This window comes from Schistocerca piceifrons, chromosome 3 (assembly GCF_021461385.2).
Source record: "Schistocerca piceifrons isolate TAMUIC-IGC-003096 chromosome 3, iqSchPice1.1, whole genome shotgun sequence".
In the NCBI taxonomy this organism is placed as follows: domain Eukaryota; kingdom Metazoa; phylum Arthropoda; class Insecta; order Orthoptera; family Acrididae; genus Schistocerca; species Schistocerca piceifrons.
The window spans coordinates 335,195,048-335,208,325 of record NC_060140.1 but is presented as its reverse complement, the minus strand read 5'-3'; the positions used below and the strand labels follow the sequence as shown (position 1 = coordinate 335,208,325).

At 39.1% G+C, this 13,278-nt stretch overlaps 1 protein-coding gene across 5 annotated transcripts in view; it reads left to right on the top strand.

Moving 5' to 3' along the window:
• The window catches only part of LOC124788196 (folliculin), a 175,173-nt gene that overhangs the window by 119,705 nt on the left and 42,190 nt on the right, over window positions 1-13,278 (top strand). For all 5 annotated transcript variants that reach the window (XM_047255370.1, XM_047255369.1, XM_047255371.1 and 2 more), the window contains one exon: window positions 9,749-10,026. In XM_047255370.1, coding sequence (XP_047111326.1) covers window positions 9,749-10,026 — 278 coding nt within the window. The remainder of the gene's footprint in view (window positions 1-9,748; window positions 10,027-13,278) is intronic.

The window sequence follows — 13,278 nt, the reverse complement described above, 5'->3', positions numbered from 1 at the left end:
CATTACAGTACGAGTGGTATCGAATGGTTCATTTGACACAGCTGTATAGTGTTCCATGGTTGTGTTGGTACAGACCAAAGTAAACTGTTTCTGGTCTGCTAGCACTAAATGCCATTATACAACAGTAGTGTGTGTTTATGCTCAGTCCTACTTTGTGCAGTGTTGCATGTTGTATTGTGTTGCATGTTAAGTTTCATTTTGGAAATTGGAGTGGACATACTATGACCCAGAAGAGTGCCTCTAGAAAGTACATAGTTCCAATTACAAAAATATTAAAATGAAGGAGGACTCACCCTAGAAAGTTATTATGCTGTGTAGCACCAGCAGCAGTGATGTGGAGAAGAAACTTAGTCCTGTCATAGTTCAGTATGGATGTGAGAAAAGAAAAATTGAAGGGAGCAATAAACTGGCATCATCATCATCATCATCATCATCATTTAAGACTGATTATGCCTTTCAGCGTTCAGTCTGGAGCAAAGCCCCCCTTATAAAATTCCTCCATGATCCCCTATTCAGTGCTAACATTGGTGCCTCTTCTGATGTTAAACCTATTACTTCAAAATCATTCTTAACCGAATCCAGGTACCTTCTCCTTGGTCTGCCCCGACTCCTCCTACCCTCTACTGCTGAACCCATGAGTCTCTTGGGTAACCTTGCTTCTCCCATGCGTGTAACATGACCCCACCATCTAAGCCTGTTCGCCCTGACTGCTACATCTATAGAGTTCATTCCCAGTTTTTCTTTGATTTCCTCATTGTGGACACCCTCCTGCCATTGTTCCCATCTACTAGTACCTGCAATCATCCTAGCTACTTTCATATCCGTAACCTCAACCTTATTGATAAGGTAATCTGAATCCACCCAGCTTTCGCTCCCATACAACAAAGTTGGTCGAAAGATTGAACGGTGCACAGATAACTTAGTCTTGGTACTGACTTCCTTCTTGCAGAAGAGAGTAGATTGTAGCTGAGCGCTCACTGCATTAGCCTTGCTACACCTCGCTTCCAGTTCTTTCACTATGTTGCCATCCTGTGAGAATATGCATCCTAAGTACTTGAAACCGTCCACCTGTTCTAACTTTGTTCCTCCTATTTGGCACTCAATCCGTTTATATTTCTTTCCCACTGACATTACTTTCGTTTTGGAGATGCTAATCTTCATACCATAGTCCTTACATTTCTGATCTAGCTCTGAAATATTACTCTGCAAACTTTCAATCGAATCTGCCATCACAACTAAGTCATCCGCATATGCAAGACTGCTTATTTTGTGTTCACATATCTTAATCTCACCCAGCCAGTCTATTGTTTTCAACATATGATCCATAAATAATATGAACAACAGTGGAGACAGGTTGCAGCCTTGTCTTACCCCTGAAACTACTCTGAACCATGAACTCAGTTTACCGTCAACTCTAACTGCTGCCTGACTATCCATCTAAAGACCTTTAATTGCTTGCAAAAGTTTGCCTCCTATTCCATAATCTCGTAGAACAGACAATAACTTCCTCCTAGGAACCCGGTCATATGCCTTTTCTAGATCTATAAAGCATAGATACAATTCCCTGTTCCGCTCATAACACTTCTCCATTATTTGTCGTAAGCTAAAGATCTGGTCCTGACAACCTCTAAGAGGCCTAAACCCACACTGATTTTCATCCAATTGCTCCTCAACTAATACTCGCACTTTCCTTTCAACAATACCTGAGAAGATTTTACCCACAACGCTGATTAAAGAGATACCTCTGTAGTTGTTACAATCTTTTCTGTTTCCATGTTTAAAGATTGGTGTGATAACTGCTTTTGTCCAGTCTGATGGAACCTGTCCCGACTCCCAGGCCATTTCAATTATCCTGTGTAGCCATTTAAGACCTGACATTCCACTGTACTTGATGAGTTCTGACTTAATTTCATCCACCCCAGCTGCTTTATTGCACTGCAATCTATTGACCATTTTCTCCACTTCCTCAAACGTGATCCTATTTCCATCATCATTCCTATCCCATTCTACCTCGAAATCTGAAACATTACTGATCGTATTTTCACCTACATTGAGCAACTCTTCAAAATATTCCCTCCATCTGCCCAAGGCATCCACAGGATTCACCAGCAGTTTTCCTGACCTGTCCAAAATACTTGTCATTTCCTTCTTACCTCCCTTTTGAAGACTGCTAATTACACTCCAGAATGGTTTTCCAGCAGCTTGACCCAATGTCTCCAACCTGTTTCCAAAGTCTTCCCAAGATTTCTTCTTGGATGCTGCAATTATCTGTTTGGCTTTGTTTCTTTCTTCAACATAACTTTCTCTGTCTACCTGAGTTCTAGTATGTAGCCATTTTTTATACGCCTTCTTTTTCCTTTTACAGGCTGCCTTGACTGTGTCATTCCACCAAGCTGTTTGCTTCCTCCTACTTTTACACACTACTGTTCCAAGACATTCTTTAGCCACTTCTAGTACTGTGTCCCTGTACCTTGTCCATTCCTTTTCCAATGACTGTAATTGACTACATTCAACTAACTGGCACCTTTCTGAGATCGCTGTTGTGTACTTGTGCCTGATTTCCTTATCCTGAAGTTTCTCCACTCTTATCCTCCTACATATGGACCTGACCTCCTGCACTTTCGGCCTCGCAATCCCAATTTCACTGCAGATTAAATAATGATCAGTGTCATCAAAGAATCCCCTGAATACACGTGTGTCCCTCACAGCCTTCCTGAATTCCTGATCTGTTATTATATAGTCAATGACAGATCTGGTTCCCCTGCTTTCCCAAGTATACCGGTGAATGTTCTTATGTTTAAAAAAGGAGTTTGTGATTACTAAGCCCATACTGGCACAGAAATCCAAGAGTTGCTGCCCGTTCCTGTTGGCCTCCATATCCTCTCCAAATTTACCCATAACCTTTTCATACCCTTCTGTTCGATTTCCAATCCTGGCGTTAAAATCACCCATGAGCAGAACACTGTCCTTGTCCTTTACTCTAACAACTACATCACTGAGTGCCTCATAAAAACTATCCATCTTATCTTGATCAGTCCCTTCACAATGCGAATATACTGACACAATCCTAATTTTCTTGCTAGACACTGTCAAATCTATCCACTTCAGTCGTTCGTTTACATACCTTATTGCAACTACGCTGGGTTCCATTTCTTTCCTGATGTAAAGCCCTACACCCCATTGTGCTATTCCTACTTTGACTCCTGACAAGTAGACCTTGTATTCTCCCACTTCTTCTTCTTTCTCACCCCTTACCCGAATGTCACTAACAGCTAAAACGTCCAGCCCCATCTTACTTGCAGCCTCTGCCAGCTCTGCCTTCTTCCAAGAGTAGCCCCCATTGATATTAATAGCTCCCCATCTCATTACCATTTGTTTGCCAAGTCATATCTTAGGAGTCCCTGGTTTGTCAGTTAGAGGTGGGACTCCATCACCTCCAAAGGTCCGAGGCATTTTGCTCTGATTGTTGCCAGCATCATATTTAAAGTACCAGGGAAGCAGGTTGCTAACCTTACTTGCCCCGAGTCCCATTGGGTTTTACCCCTAACGGCTGAGGGACTAACCGGTGGATTTGGTAGTCTTTGCCGTATGAGTACAAAGGTGACCACGACTCAGAATATGTCCGAGATGCCCAGCCTTATTCCAAAGTAACTGGTATCCCGACTGTCGGGACCACTTACTTGGCCACTCATACGTTGCCCGTGGTTCATGAACTAGGACGTGACTACAGGAACCCACACCATGAACCACAATAAACTGGCAGTGGTACTAAATATCTGTGTAAACCAGAGTGATACAGTTTTGATTGTTTACAGTCCTTGATGATCTTTGGGAACCAAACAAAACAAAAGACACAATCAAAAAAGATGTAAACAAGATTATGCTTATGTTTATTTGTATTCTGTACTTTACATTGATATTCAGGTGTAATTTTTTTTTTTTTTTTTTTTTTTTTTTTTTTCATGGTACCACTCTGTGTGGACTGATAAAAGTAATTTACAAATTTGTCATGAATTTATTTGTGCTTGAAGTTCCCTGTGGTATATTTGGGAGTGCAGTAATAGATGATACAGCAGTATCACGTCTCCGTACCCTTGGGATCACTTCACCTGTCTCTAAGCAACAAAAATTGAAGCTTTCTTGTGAGCTGTTACAGCTCCTTGACTAAGCATTTCTCTTTAAGAAATTATTTAAACACACTGCTGTCATAGTGATAGTTCATGCCTTTTCAGGTTGCAACAACATTGGTTTTCGGAAGAACAAAACACTGAGGCTGTAATGTTGTTGTTGTTGTTGTGGTCTTCAGTCCTGAGACTGGTTTGATGCAGCTCTCCATGCTACTCTATCCCGTGCAAGCTTCTTCATCTCCCAGTACCTACTGCAGCCTACATCCTCTGAATCTGCTTAGTGCATTCATCTCTTGGTCTCCCTCTACGATTTTTACCCTCCATGCTGCCCTCCAATACTAAATTGGTGATCCCTCGATGTCTCAGAACATGTCCTACCAACCGATCCCTTCTTCTAGTCAAGTTGTGCCACAAACTCCTCTTCTCCCCAATTCTATTCAATACATCCTCATTAGTTATGTGATCTATCCATCTAATCTTCAGCATTCTTCTGTAGCACCACATTTCGAAAGCTTCTATTCCCTTCCTGTCTAAACTATTTATCGTCCACGTGTCACTTCCATACATGGCTACACTCCGTACAAATACCAAAGATATTTTCTGTGACCGTCCTTGCCCTAGACAATTGGTAGTTAAAAATTCTATCTTTTGAGCCTTGGTGATTCCCTTCTGGATACGGCTTCATAAAATTTTCTTGTAATGGGACAGCATCGTCTGCCAGGAATACATATGGTAGTGGCTTTGTCCCTCCAGGTGGCATGAGGTGAGAAGTTTAGCCTTTTTTTGTGGGATTAGTTCACTTATAGAGGCATTCTTAAAAACACCTCCCTCTGAAATCCTTCCTTGGCAGCCAGCCTAACATATAAAAAGTTGTAATTAGCATCAACAACAGCAAGCACCATAATGCTAAATGACCCTTCGTAACTATAAAATCTGCTTCCACTAGTAACAGAGTGCTGTAGAAGAATATACTTCCTATCAATGGCTTCAGTTCATGAAAGTGGATTTTGGTGGCTCTCCTCCGGTCCTGGATATACTGGGTCAGTGTAAAAGAGGTGACACACTTAAATACAATGTACATCAGAAATTAGAACACTCTAACCTGCGTCTTCAACCCCCTTGTTAATCACAGATTAAGGACATTTATGCAACTATTGCACAGTGTTAGGCCCATCTAGAGTGGGAACAGATCGTTAACTGAAATCGTAAACATGCAAATTATGTACAAAATAAATGACTGAAAGTGTAGGCACTTGCTCTTAGTATCTCTCAAAATGGGGAGGGGTAGGGGTAAATGGCCAGAAGTATTGTTGATGGTTTTATGGTTTTCAGGGATGCTGGATTTATAGGCGGCAGGCCAAATGATGCATTTTGGTTTCAATTTCATTCATAATTTTATATTTCTTGTTTCATATAAGTTTTTATTGGATGCTGTATGTAGAAAAGGAATGTCTTCGAAGGAAGGTAAGATCCTTGACCAAGTGCAATCAAAAGATAGCAAAACGAAAAAACAGCCTGGATAAGAAACCATGTTGGAGAACAATAGAAGACTAGTGATGCTGCATGAGAGAACTTTTACATCTTCTGCTTCAGAGACTACTTCCAGTACTTGAGGAAATATTCCCAATCAAAATTTTAGAAATACTGTCATTAATAGTTGTGAAATCTAGGTTTCTGAATGTCTTACTTAGTAATAGAATCAAAAAGCAGAATTTGCATGATTAGACCTTCAGTAAGTGGTAAAGGAAACCAAGGAGAAATTTTGTTGGAAAAGAAGTTAAATTTCAGAGAGAGGAAATAACAAATTTAAGGCTTGCTGTGGCATTATAATTCTGTCAGACAATTAGAGCAGCTTTACAGAATGTATAGTGTCTTGAAAACAGGTTATAAGATGAACTTCCATAAAAGTAACACAAGGGTAATGGAGTATAGTCAGATTTAAGTCAGATGATACAGGGGAAATTAGATTAGGAAACAAGATACTAAAATTAGTTGTAGAGTTTAGCTATTTAGATAGCAAAAACTGAAAGTAGCAGAAATAAAGATGATGAAAATTCGGACACAAAAGGAAGGAAAGCTTTTCTGAAAAAGTGAAATTTTCTAATGTCAAGAATAAATGTCATTGTCTTTTCTGAAAGTGTGTGTGTGGAGTGTAGTATTATTTGGAAGTGAAATGTAGATGGTAAGAAGAACAGACAAGAAGAAAATAGAAGCGTTTGGAATGTGTTACAGAAAAATGGTGAAGATTAGATGAATAGGAAATATAACTATTGAAGAGGTACTGAATTATTGAATCAAATTGGGAAGGGAAAAGAAATGTGTTACAACATGACTAAACAAAAGGATGGGGCAATAGCACACATCCTCACGCATCAGGGAGTAATTAATTTGGTAATAGAGGGGAAGTGGGTGGTAAAAATGGAAATGTCGTGTGGCTAGGGCCTCCCGTCGGGTAGACCGTTCGCCTGGTGCAGGTCTTTCGATTTGACGCCACTTCGGCGACCTGCGCGTCGATGGGGATGAAATGATAATGATTAGGACAACACAACACCCAGTCCCTGAGCGGAGAAAATTTCCGACCCAGCCGGGAATAAAATTATAGAGATAGGGACCAAGGCATAACTACAGAAAGCAGATTCAAATGGATGTAGCTTGCAGTAGTTGTCTAGATACAACATGACTTGGACAGTATAGACTAGAGTGACGAACTGCAACAAACCAGACTAAAGTAATGAAAGCTTCATAAATTAGAATCACGTTTTATCTGTAAGGACTAAAGAAAGAAAAATGCCTCATAATTTTGACCTGAACTGAAAATTGTTAAGCACCTCAAAGTTCAACATTAGTTCAGGCAAGAAATATAACCAGAATAATGAATTGATATTATGATTGAAGTTTCTAAAACTGTTACGAATGAATTTTCCAAAAAACTGAATAAAATTGTCTGTGAAGATGATTTTGGCTTATCTCATACCATTATTAATATTCTAGTAAAGATTTTTCATGGCCAGTTTGATTGTTCCTTTATGAAATAAAATGGAAGAGGCCTTTCTGCAGACTGAAAAAAAAAACATTAATTTTATTTGCATATGATTTTATAATGTTAAACCTGGTATCTTGTATTACAACTGTTCATCTTCTTGGACATAATACCCATGTACTACAGAATTAAGAAAACTGTCTTCATTGTCCAGTGAACAGTTAACTATCTGTGACTAAGGATTAAAAGTGTCACGTAATACCTTGAACTTCTTGGGTGATATTTGTACTAGGAGACTTTTGTTTGAAGTGCAGTATTTATAGAAATGATAGCCCCTTATTTCTGAAACTACAATCCAGGTTTATAAATAATATTACTCCTCACATCAAAATTAGGTGTTAAGTCACACCTGGTGGCTACAATATGTCCCTGCAAATGATTTAGCAGCAGGTATGTTGTTTCTTGGATAAATAGTTTATCTGATCATTTCACCACAGTATGGAATCTCAGTAAGGAAGTCATACTGAAGTGAGAATGTATTAACTCTGCTGTTATTAAGCTGGTTGTATACATCCATGATAGTCCCAGGAATGTGAAAACTCCATAGTTCTAGAAATATGAAAACTCCATGGTTCTGTTAGAATTTGCACGCCTCCTTTATTTGGAGGTCCATAAAAATGAACTCTGCTACTCCTTAATTTTTTAGGAAGACGCAGTATGTGATGGCAGCCAGATGTGTCTCTTATCATTTCACCACAGTATGGAATCTCAGTAAGGAAGTCATACTGAAGTGAGAATGTATTAACTCTGCTGTTATTAAGCCGATTGTATACATCCATGAAAGTCCCAGGAATGTGAAAACTCCATAGTTCTAGAAATATGAAAACTCCATGGTTCTGTTAGAATTTGCACTCCTCCTTTATTTGGAGGTCCATAAAAATGAACTCTGCTACTCCTTAATTTTTTAGGAAGACGCTGTATGTGATGGCAGCCAGATGTGTCTCTTATCATTCTGTTCTGTGCCCTGTTTTGGAGAAGGGCCTAAAAAACAGTATTTCAGTGTGTGTGTATGTGTGGTGTGTGTGTGTGTGTGTGTGTGTGTGTGTGTGTGTGTGTGTGTGTGTGTGCGCACGCGCGCGCGCGCACGTGCGCGAGTGTGTGCATGTGTGTCCATGTCTGTATCTGTCTCTGTGTGCACATATGGATAGTGTTGTGACTTGGCAAGACAGCGAAGCCACTAGGAGGTGAAGCTGAAAGGCACGCGTTTAAGCTCACGCAGGCTGGCGTGAGGTCTGGAACAGTTAAAGGATTTGAATCTAGCAAATAAAGTACGTAGCTGTTGGAATACTTAACTTTAATCCATAATTGGTGAACATCGGTCTGACGGTACATGCATCACAAGATATATAGCAATTGATAATGGCGCCTTGCTAGGTCGTAGCAAATGACGTAGCTGAAGGCTATGCTAACTATCGTCTTGGCAAATGAGAGCATAATTCGTCAGTGAACCATCGCTAGCAAAGTCGGCTGTACAACTTGGGCGAGTGCTAGGACGTCTCTCTAGACCTGCCGTGTGGCGGCGCTCGGTCTGCAATCACTGATAGTGGCGACACGCGGGTCCGACGTATACTACCAGACCGCGGCCGATTTAAAGGCTACCACCTAGCAAGTGTGGTGTCTGACGGTGACACCACAGATAGTACAAGTGTAGTTAGTTGATAATCTCCTAGTGATGCAGTTTACTCAATAGGATCAATAATCTGGGAGTTTATTGAAATAAAATACAAAATGATGTTAAATATTTATCATCATATGAGTTTTTGACATAAATCTGTTTCCTTGCCACACACTTGCAACACTGGTATACAGTCTCTGGAACACCTCGGCAAAACCTTCAACTGAAATGCTATCACATTACATTGATTCGTTTCAACACCCTTAAAATACTCCTACTTGAGGACAGATCTGAGTTTGGAAAAGGGCAATGTGATGCTGGGGCAGAATCAGGTGAAAATGGGGGTGGGGAATTGTTTGAGGACTGTTGTCCCTCTTTTAGCCAATAACTTATGCACAAGAACACTGCTGTGGGCCAGAAAAGACTAAAAAGAAATAAACACACACCATCACAGGTCTCACGTAATCAAAACAGATTTTTGTGAACTGCTACAGCAGTAACAAATTACTGTTAGTACAGGAAACTGCATTCTACATGGATCCATATATATTTGGATAATAGCACCACTTTGTCTCGTGCAAAAATTAAGTCCAGAACTTCTGGAACCAACTGTGTGTAGTGGAAAATTGTAACTAATACTCTTGTCATATCCCTTATCAAGTATCTTAAAGTAATAAAATATAGCATTGTTCAAGGTTATTAAATTAATGTTTATTTAAAGGTTTCTGCTATTGGCACAGTATGAACTATGAGCATGTTTTTCTTACCTATAATTTGCTGCATGAGTTTTAATTTCCTGCGATTATTGAAAAAATGTATGTCTTCATGTGATTCATGTAATAGAATTCTGTTGCCTTTGAATATTTCCTTACATAATATATGCTTAAATATTTTAATAAAAATATTGTTTTCTGGGAATGTTAATATCCTTCATCTTATTGTCTCTCTATGTGATTCACATAATAGAGACAGAAGAAGGCTTCATGTTAGTGACAGCAGCCACACCTCCACAGCCGTCCAGGAGAAATGTGCCAGTTGAAAGAGCTGCACCTGCCTCAGCCCAGGAGATAGACGATGAGCTGAATAATGATGAGAGCAAATGTGTGTCAGAGCTGCGTGCCCTCCGAGAGGTCCTGGGCACGCAGTCATTCCTGACACTTGCTTATGCACTTATGGTTGGCTACCAAGTTGTTGTTCGTGGCCAGCCACGCTCTCTCGTCATATCCCTTATAAAGAATCTTAAGGTAATAAAAAATATTAAAATTGTTTACAAATTACTGTTATTAAAACAACAGTCCAAATTCTTGCAGACAAATCCTGCATGATTTCAACACTGGAAAAAATACAGTGACATAGTATCTTAAGTACGCTATATGTTATGTAGGTCAGTAATGTAACATTAATTTCTGCCAGCAACTAAGAAACAACAACATATTTTTTTTTTTAAAAAAATATGTTCACTTACATTTAGCATCCTTATTCAATTTCATTTTATTGTTGCATCTCTTTTTGGGGCAGTTAGTTTTTACTTACATATACTAGGTCTTATTCATTAGTTGTAGCTAGTTTAACATTTTAATACATACATTTTTGAAAAATAATGTAATTGGATAGATGAAAAATCTACTCACCATGTGGCAGCACAAAGATGTGCATATTCTCCTGCTGCCACTTTGTGAGTATATTTTGTATCTATCCAATTACTTAATACATATACAGTATTACAACATTTTATCAGTAGTGTACAAAGAAGACAAATTACTGGACCATATGATATTGATTTCAAACCAAACTCAAAATATAGCCTACATCTGCCACAATTTAACTATCTACAACAACAATAATAAACAATTACTGATAATATAATGTAAATGGATAGATAAGAAGTCTATGCACTGAGCGGTGCAGGGAAACACATGCACAAAAGGATTTAACTTTTACAAGCTTTCGGAGCCAGTGGCTCCTTCTTCTGGCAGTAGAGTTGAAGGAGAAGGAAGAGGGGTGAAGGAAGAGGACTGGAGAGGTTTAGGTAAAGGGGTAAAGTTCAGAAAAGCCACTCAGAACCCAAGTCAGGAGAGACTTACCACACAGGATTTTGGGAAGATTGGAAGTCTCCCCTGATGCAGAGTTCTGCGTGACTTTCCTGAACTGTATCCCTTTCCCTAAACCTCTCTAGTCCTTTTCCTTCACCCCTCTTCCTTCCCCTTCAACTCTTCTTCCAGAAGAAGAAGAAGCCACTGGCTCCGAAAGCTTGTAAAACTTAAGTCCTTGTGTGTGTGTGTGTGTGTGTGTGTGTGTGTGTTTTCCTCTTCTGCCACTTCGTGAGTAGAACTTTTATCTGTCGATTTAATTTTTTGTTTTACAGCAATGTTAGTTTTATTGTATTGCAAAAAGAGAAAAAAGTTTATAAAATCTTAATTTATTTTGAGAATATGACTAAGTAGTCTTTCCTGATGTAGTAATTATGATATTCTTCCTCGGTTTGCTGCCAGCTCCTAAGATCAACTTGACATAGTGTGTCAACAGTCCACCTGACTGCTGTCTTTAGATGAGCTATTGTTGCTGAGTCTCGTCAAGCTGATGCCAATACCACGATCACTGATTTCATATACACCACAGAAAATGCAGAACTATGTGGTAATCACTGATCCGAACATTCCATATGAAGTACATTACATTGCGAGTAGCACTGACAGCTTTTGGCACACTTGTTGTGCAATTTCTGTGACCTGTACAAGGTTGCTGCTTTGGGCATTGGTATTAGTTTGGTAAGGCCCAGCAATAATTGTTTTATCCAAAGAGGAAATATTATGTTTGATTAATTTTAGAATCTGACATGAACCAGATAGCCTAAAAATACAGGAAAGGTTTTGAAATATGAGGCTCCACTTGAAATAGACAGATCACAACATTCTTCTGCATATGTTTTGATTTGTCCATACCTACATTATTAAGTGCTTGGCCTGCTCTAGTCAGTTTTGTGATTGCTGTTGATCAGTAGACATCAAGACATATCACAGTAGGGGAAAGTAGAGTAGCAAGCAGTTAAGTGGTAGAGCTGTTGCTGTAGGCTGACAATGGATCAGTGATGCAGGAAGTGTGAATAGTGCTCAGAGAAGACTGTCCATAATGCTTATGCACATTCTACTCATTCAGAGATTTTTCAAGAAGCTAATTTGATCTTTGAGGACAGTTCCCACTCGTGTTTCCCTTCTTCTTCAGTCACTGAAAGTAATGCTGCAGCATTATGAAAACTTAAGTAGATATAATGGTATGTAATGCTTCCAGACATACAAACTCTCTGCCTACCTGCATCTGCAAATCTCATCACCCACTAAGACAATGATAATGTGATGAAACTTCATGGTGTCACCCTCCTTTACACAGAAGTAAAAGACTCATGATATCTTATGGCTTATGAATGAATACAAAAATTTGAAAATGGAGCTCTTCCTGTGTCTAGTATCCTGTATCCTGACTAATGATGGAGATTATGGAAATCAGTAACCTCATCATGTGCTCCATATTTCTGGTGGATACTTCCTCTTCAATGTGATTATAAACTGTCAGTTTCCTGCTCAGACTCAGTTCACTGTAAACACTACCCCAGTCTCATTTTTTCTGCAGAAAAATATTGTCTCCAATCATTACACATCTTTTTGCTCTCCAACTGTGCCAAATCCAAGATGAACGTTAATGGGAGTTTGTATATTAAAGTTTTCACAGTAGTCAGTGCAATAAAATCAACTCTGGTTTCTTCACACAGCGACTACTGTGTGTTTTCGGGCAAAGATTTTATTGCATTTCTGGGTATAATTTGTTGTATACTGTTATAGGTGATGTCATTTAGAGTTTTCATTTGTTTCTTAAAGATAAGAGTTACAACAAACAGCGTAAAAAAAAGGACAGCATGTACAATTTCTTGTATCCTCTTGCAGGTGGCATCATTGTCTAGAGTTTCCATTTGTTTCTGAAAGACAGAGCTATATCAAGCAGTGGGGAGACAAAAAAAGACACCTTGTACAGCATGAAGAGTTATAATCATAATACAATTAGATTTCCGCATTGAAACATAATAAACACTTACATATGAGAAAGATGAGCTTCGCATACACTCCAGGAAACTGACAAATCTATAGGTATTACAATGAAATGGTATGGATAATAGAGCATCATTTGGAAGTCACAGGTATTGAACAGTGACACTTAGGTGGATACAAGTTAGTGTCACAGCACTTTAGGTATAATATAAGGAAAGGTGGCGTGGCCACAGACTTAAATGAATACTGCAGTTAACAGGTGTTTGAGAGTTGTACTTTTGTAACAGAACTGCAAAAATAGAAGTTTGCATTTCTGACAGTGTAAAGGTCGCCAACAGCAGATTTTTTAAACTTCATCAAGCAATTAGAGGGGATGTTGTGACTCCGCAGATAAGAATCAACCAACAAATCCATTTCTTATATCTCTGGCAGTGATTTTTTAAAATGGGAAATCCA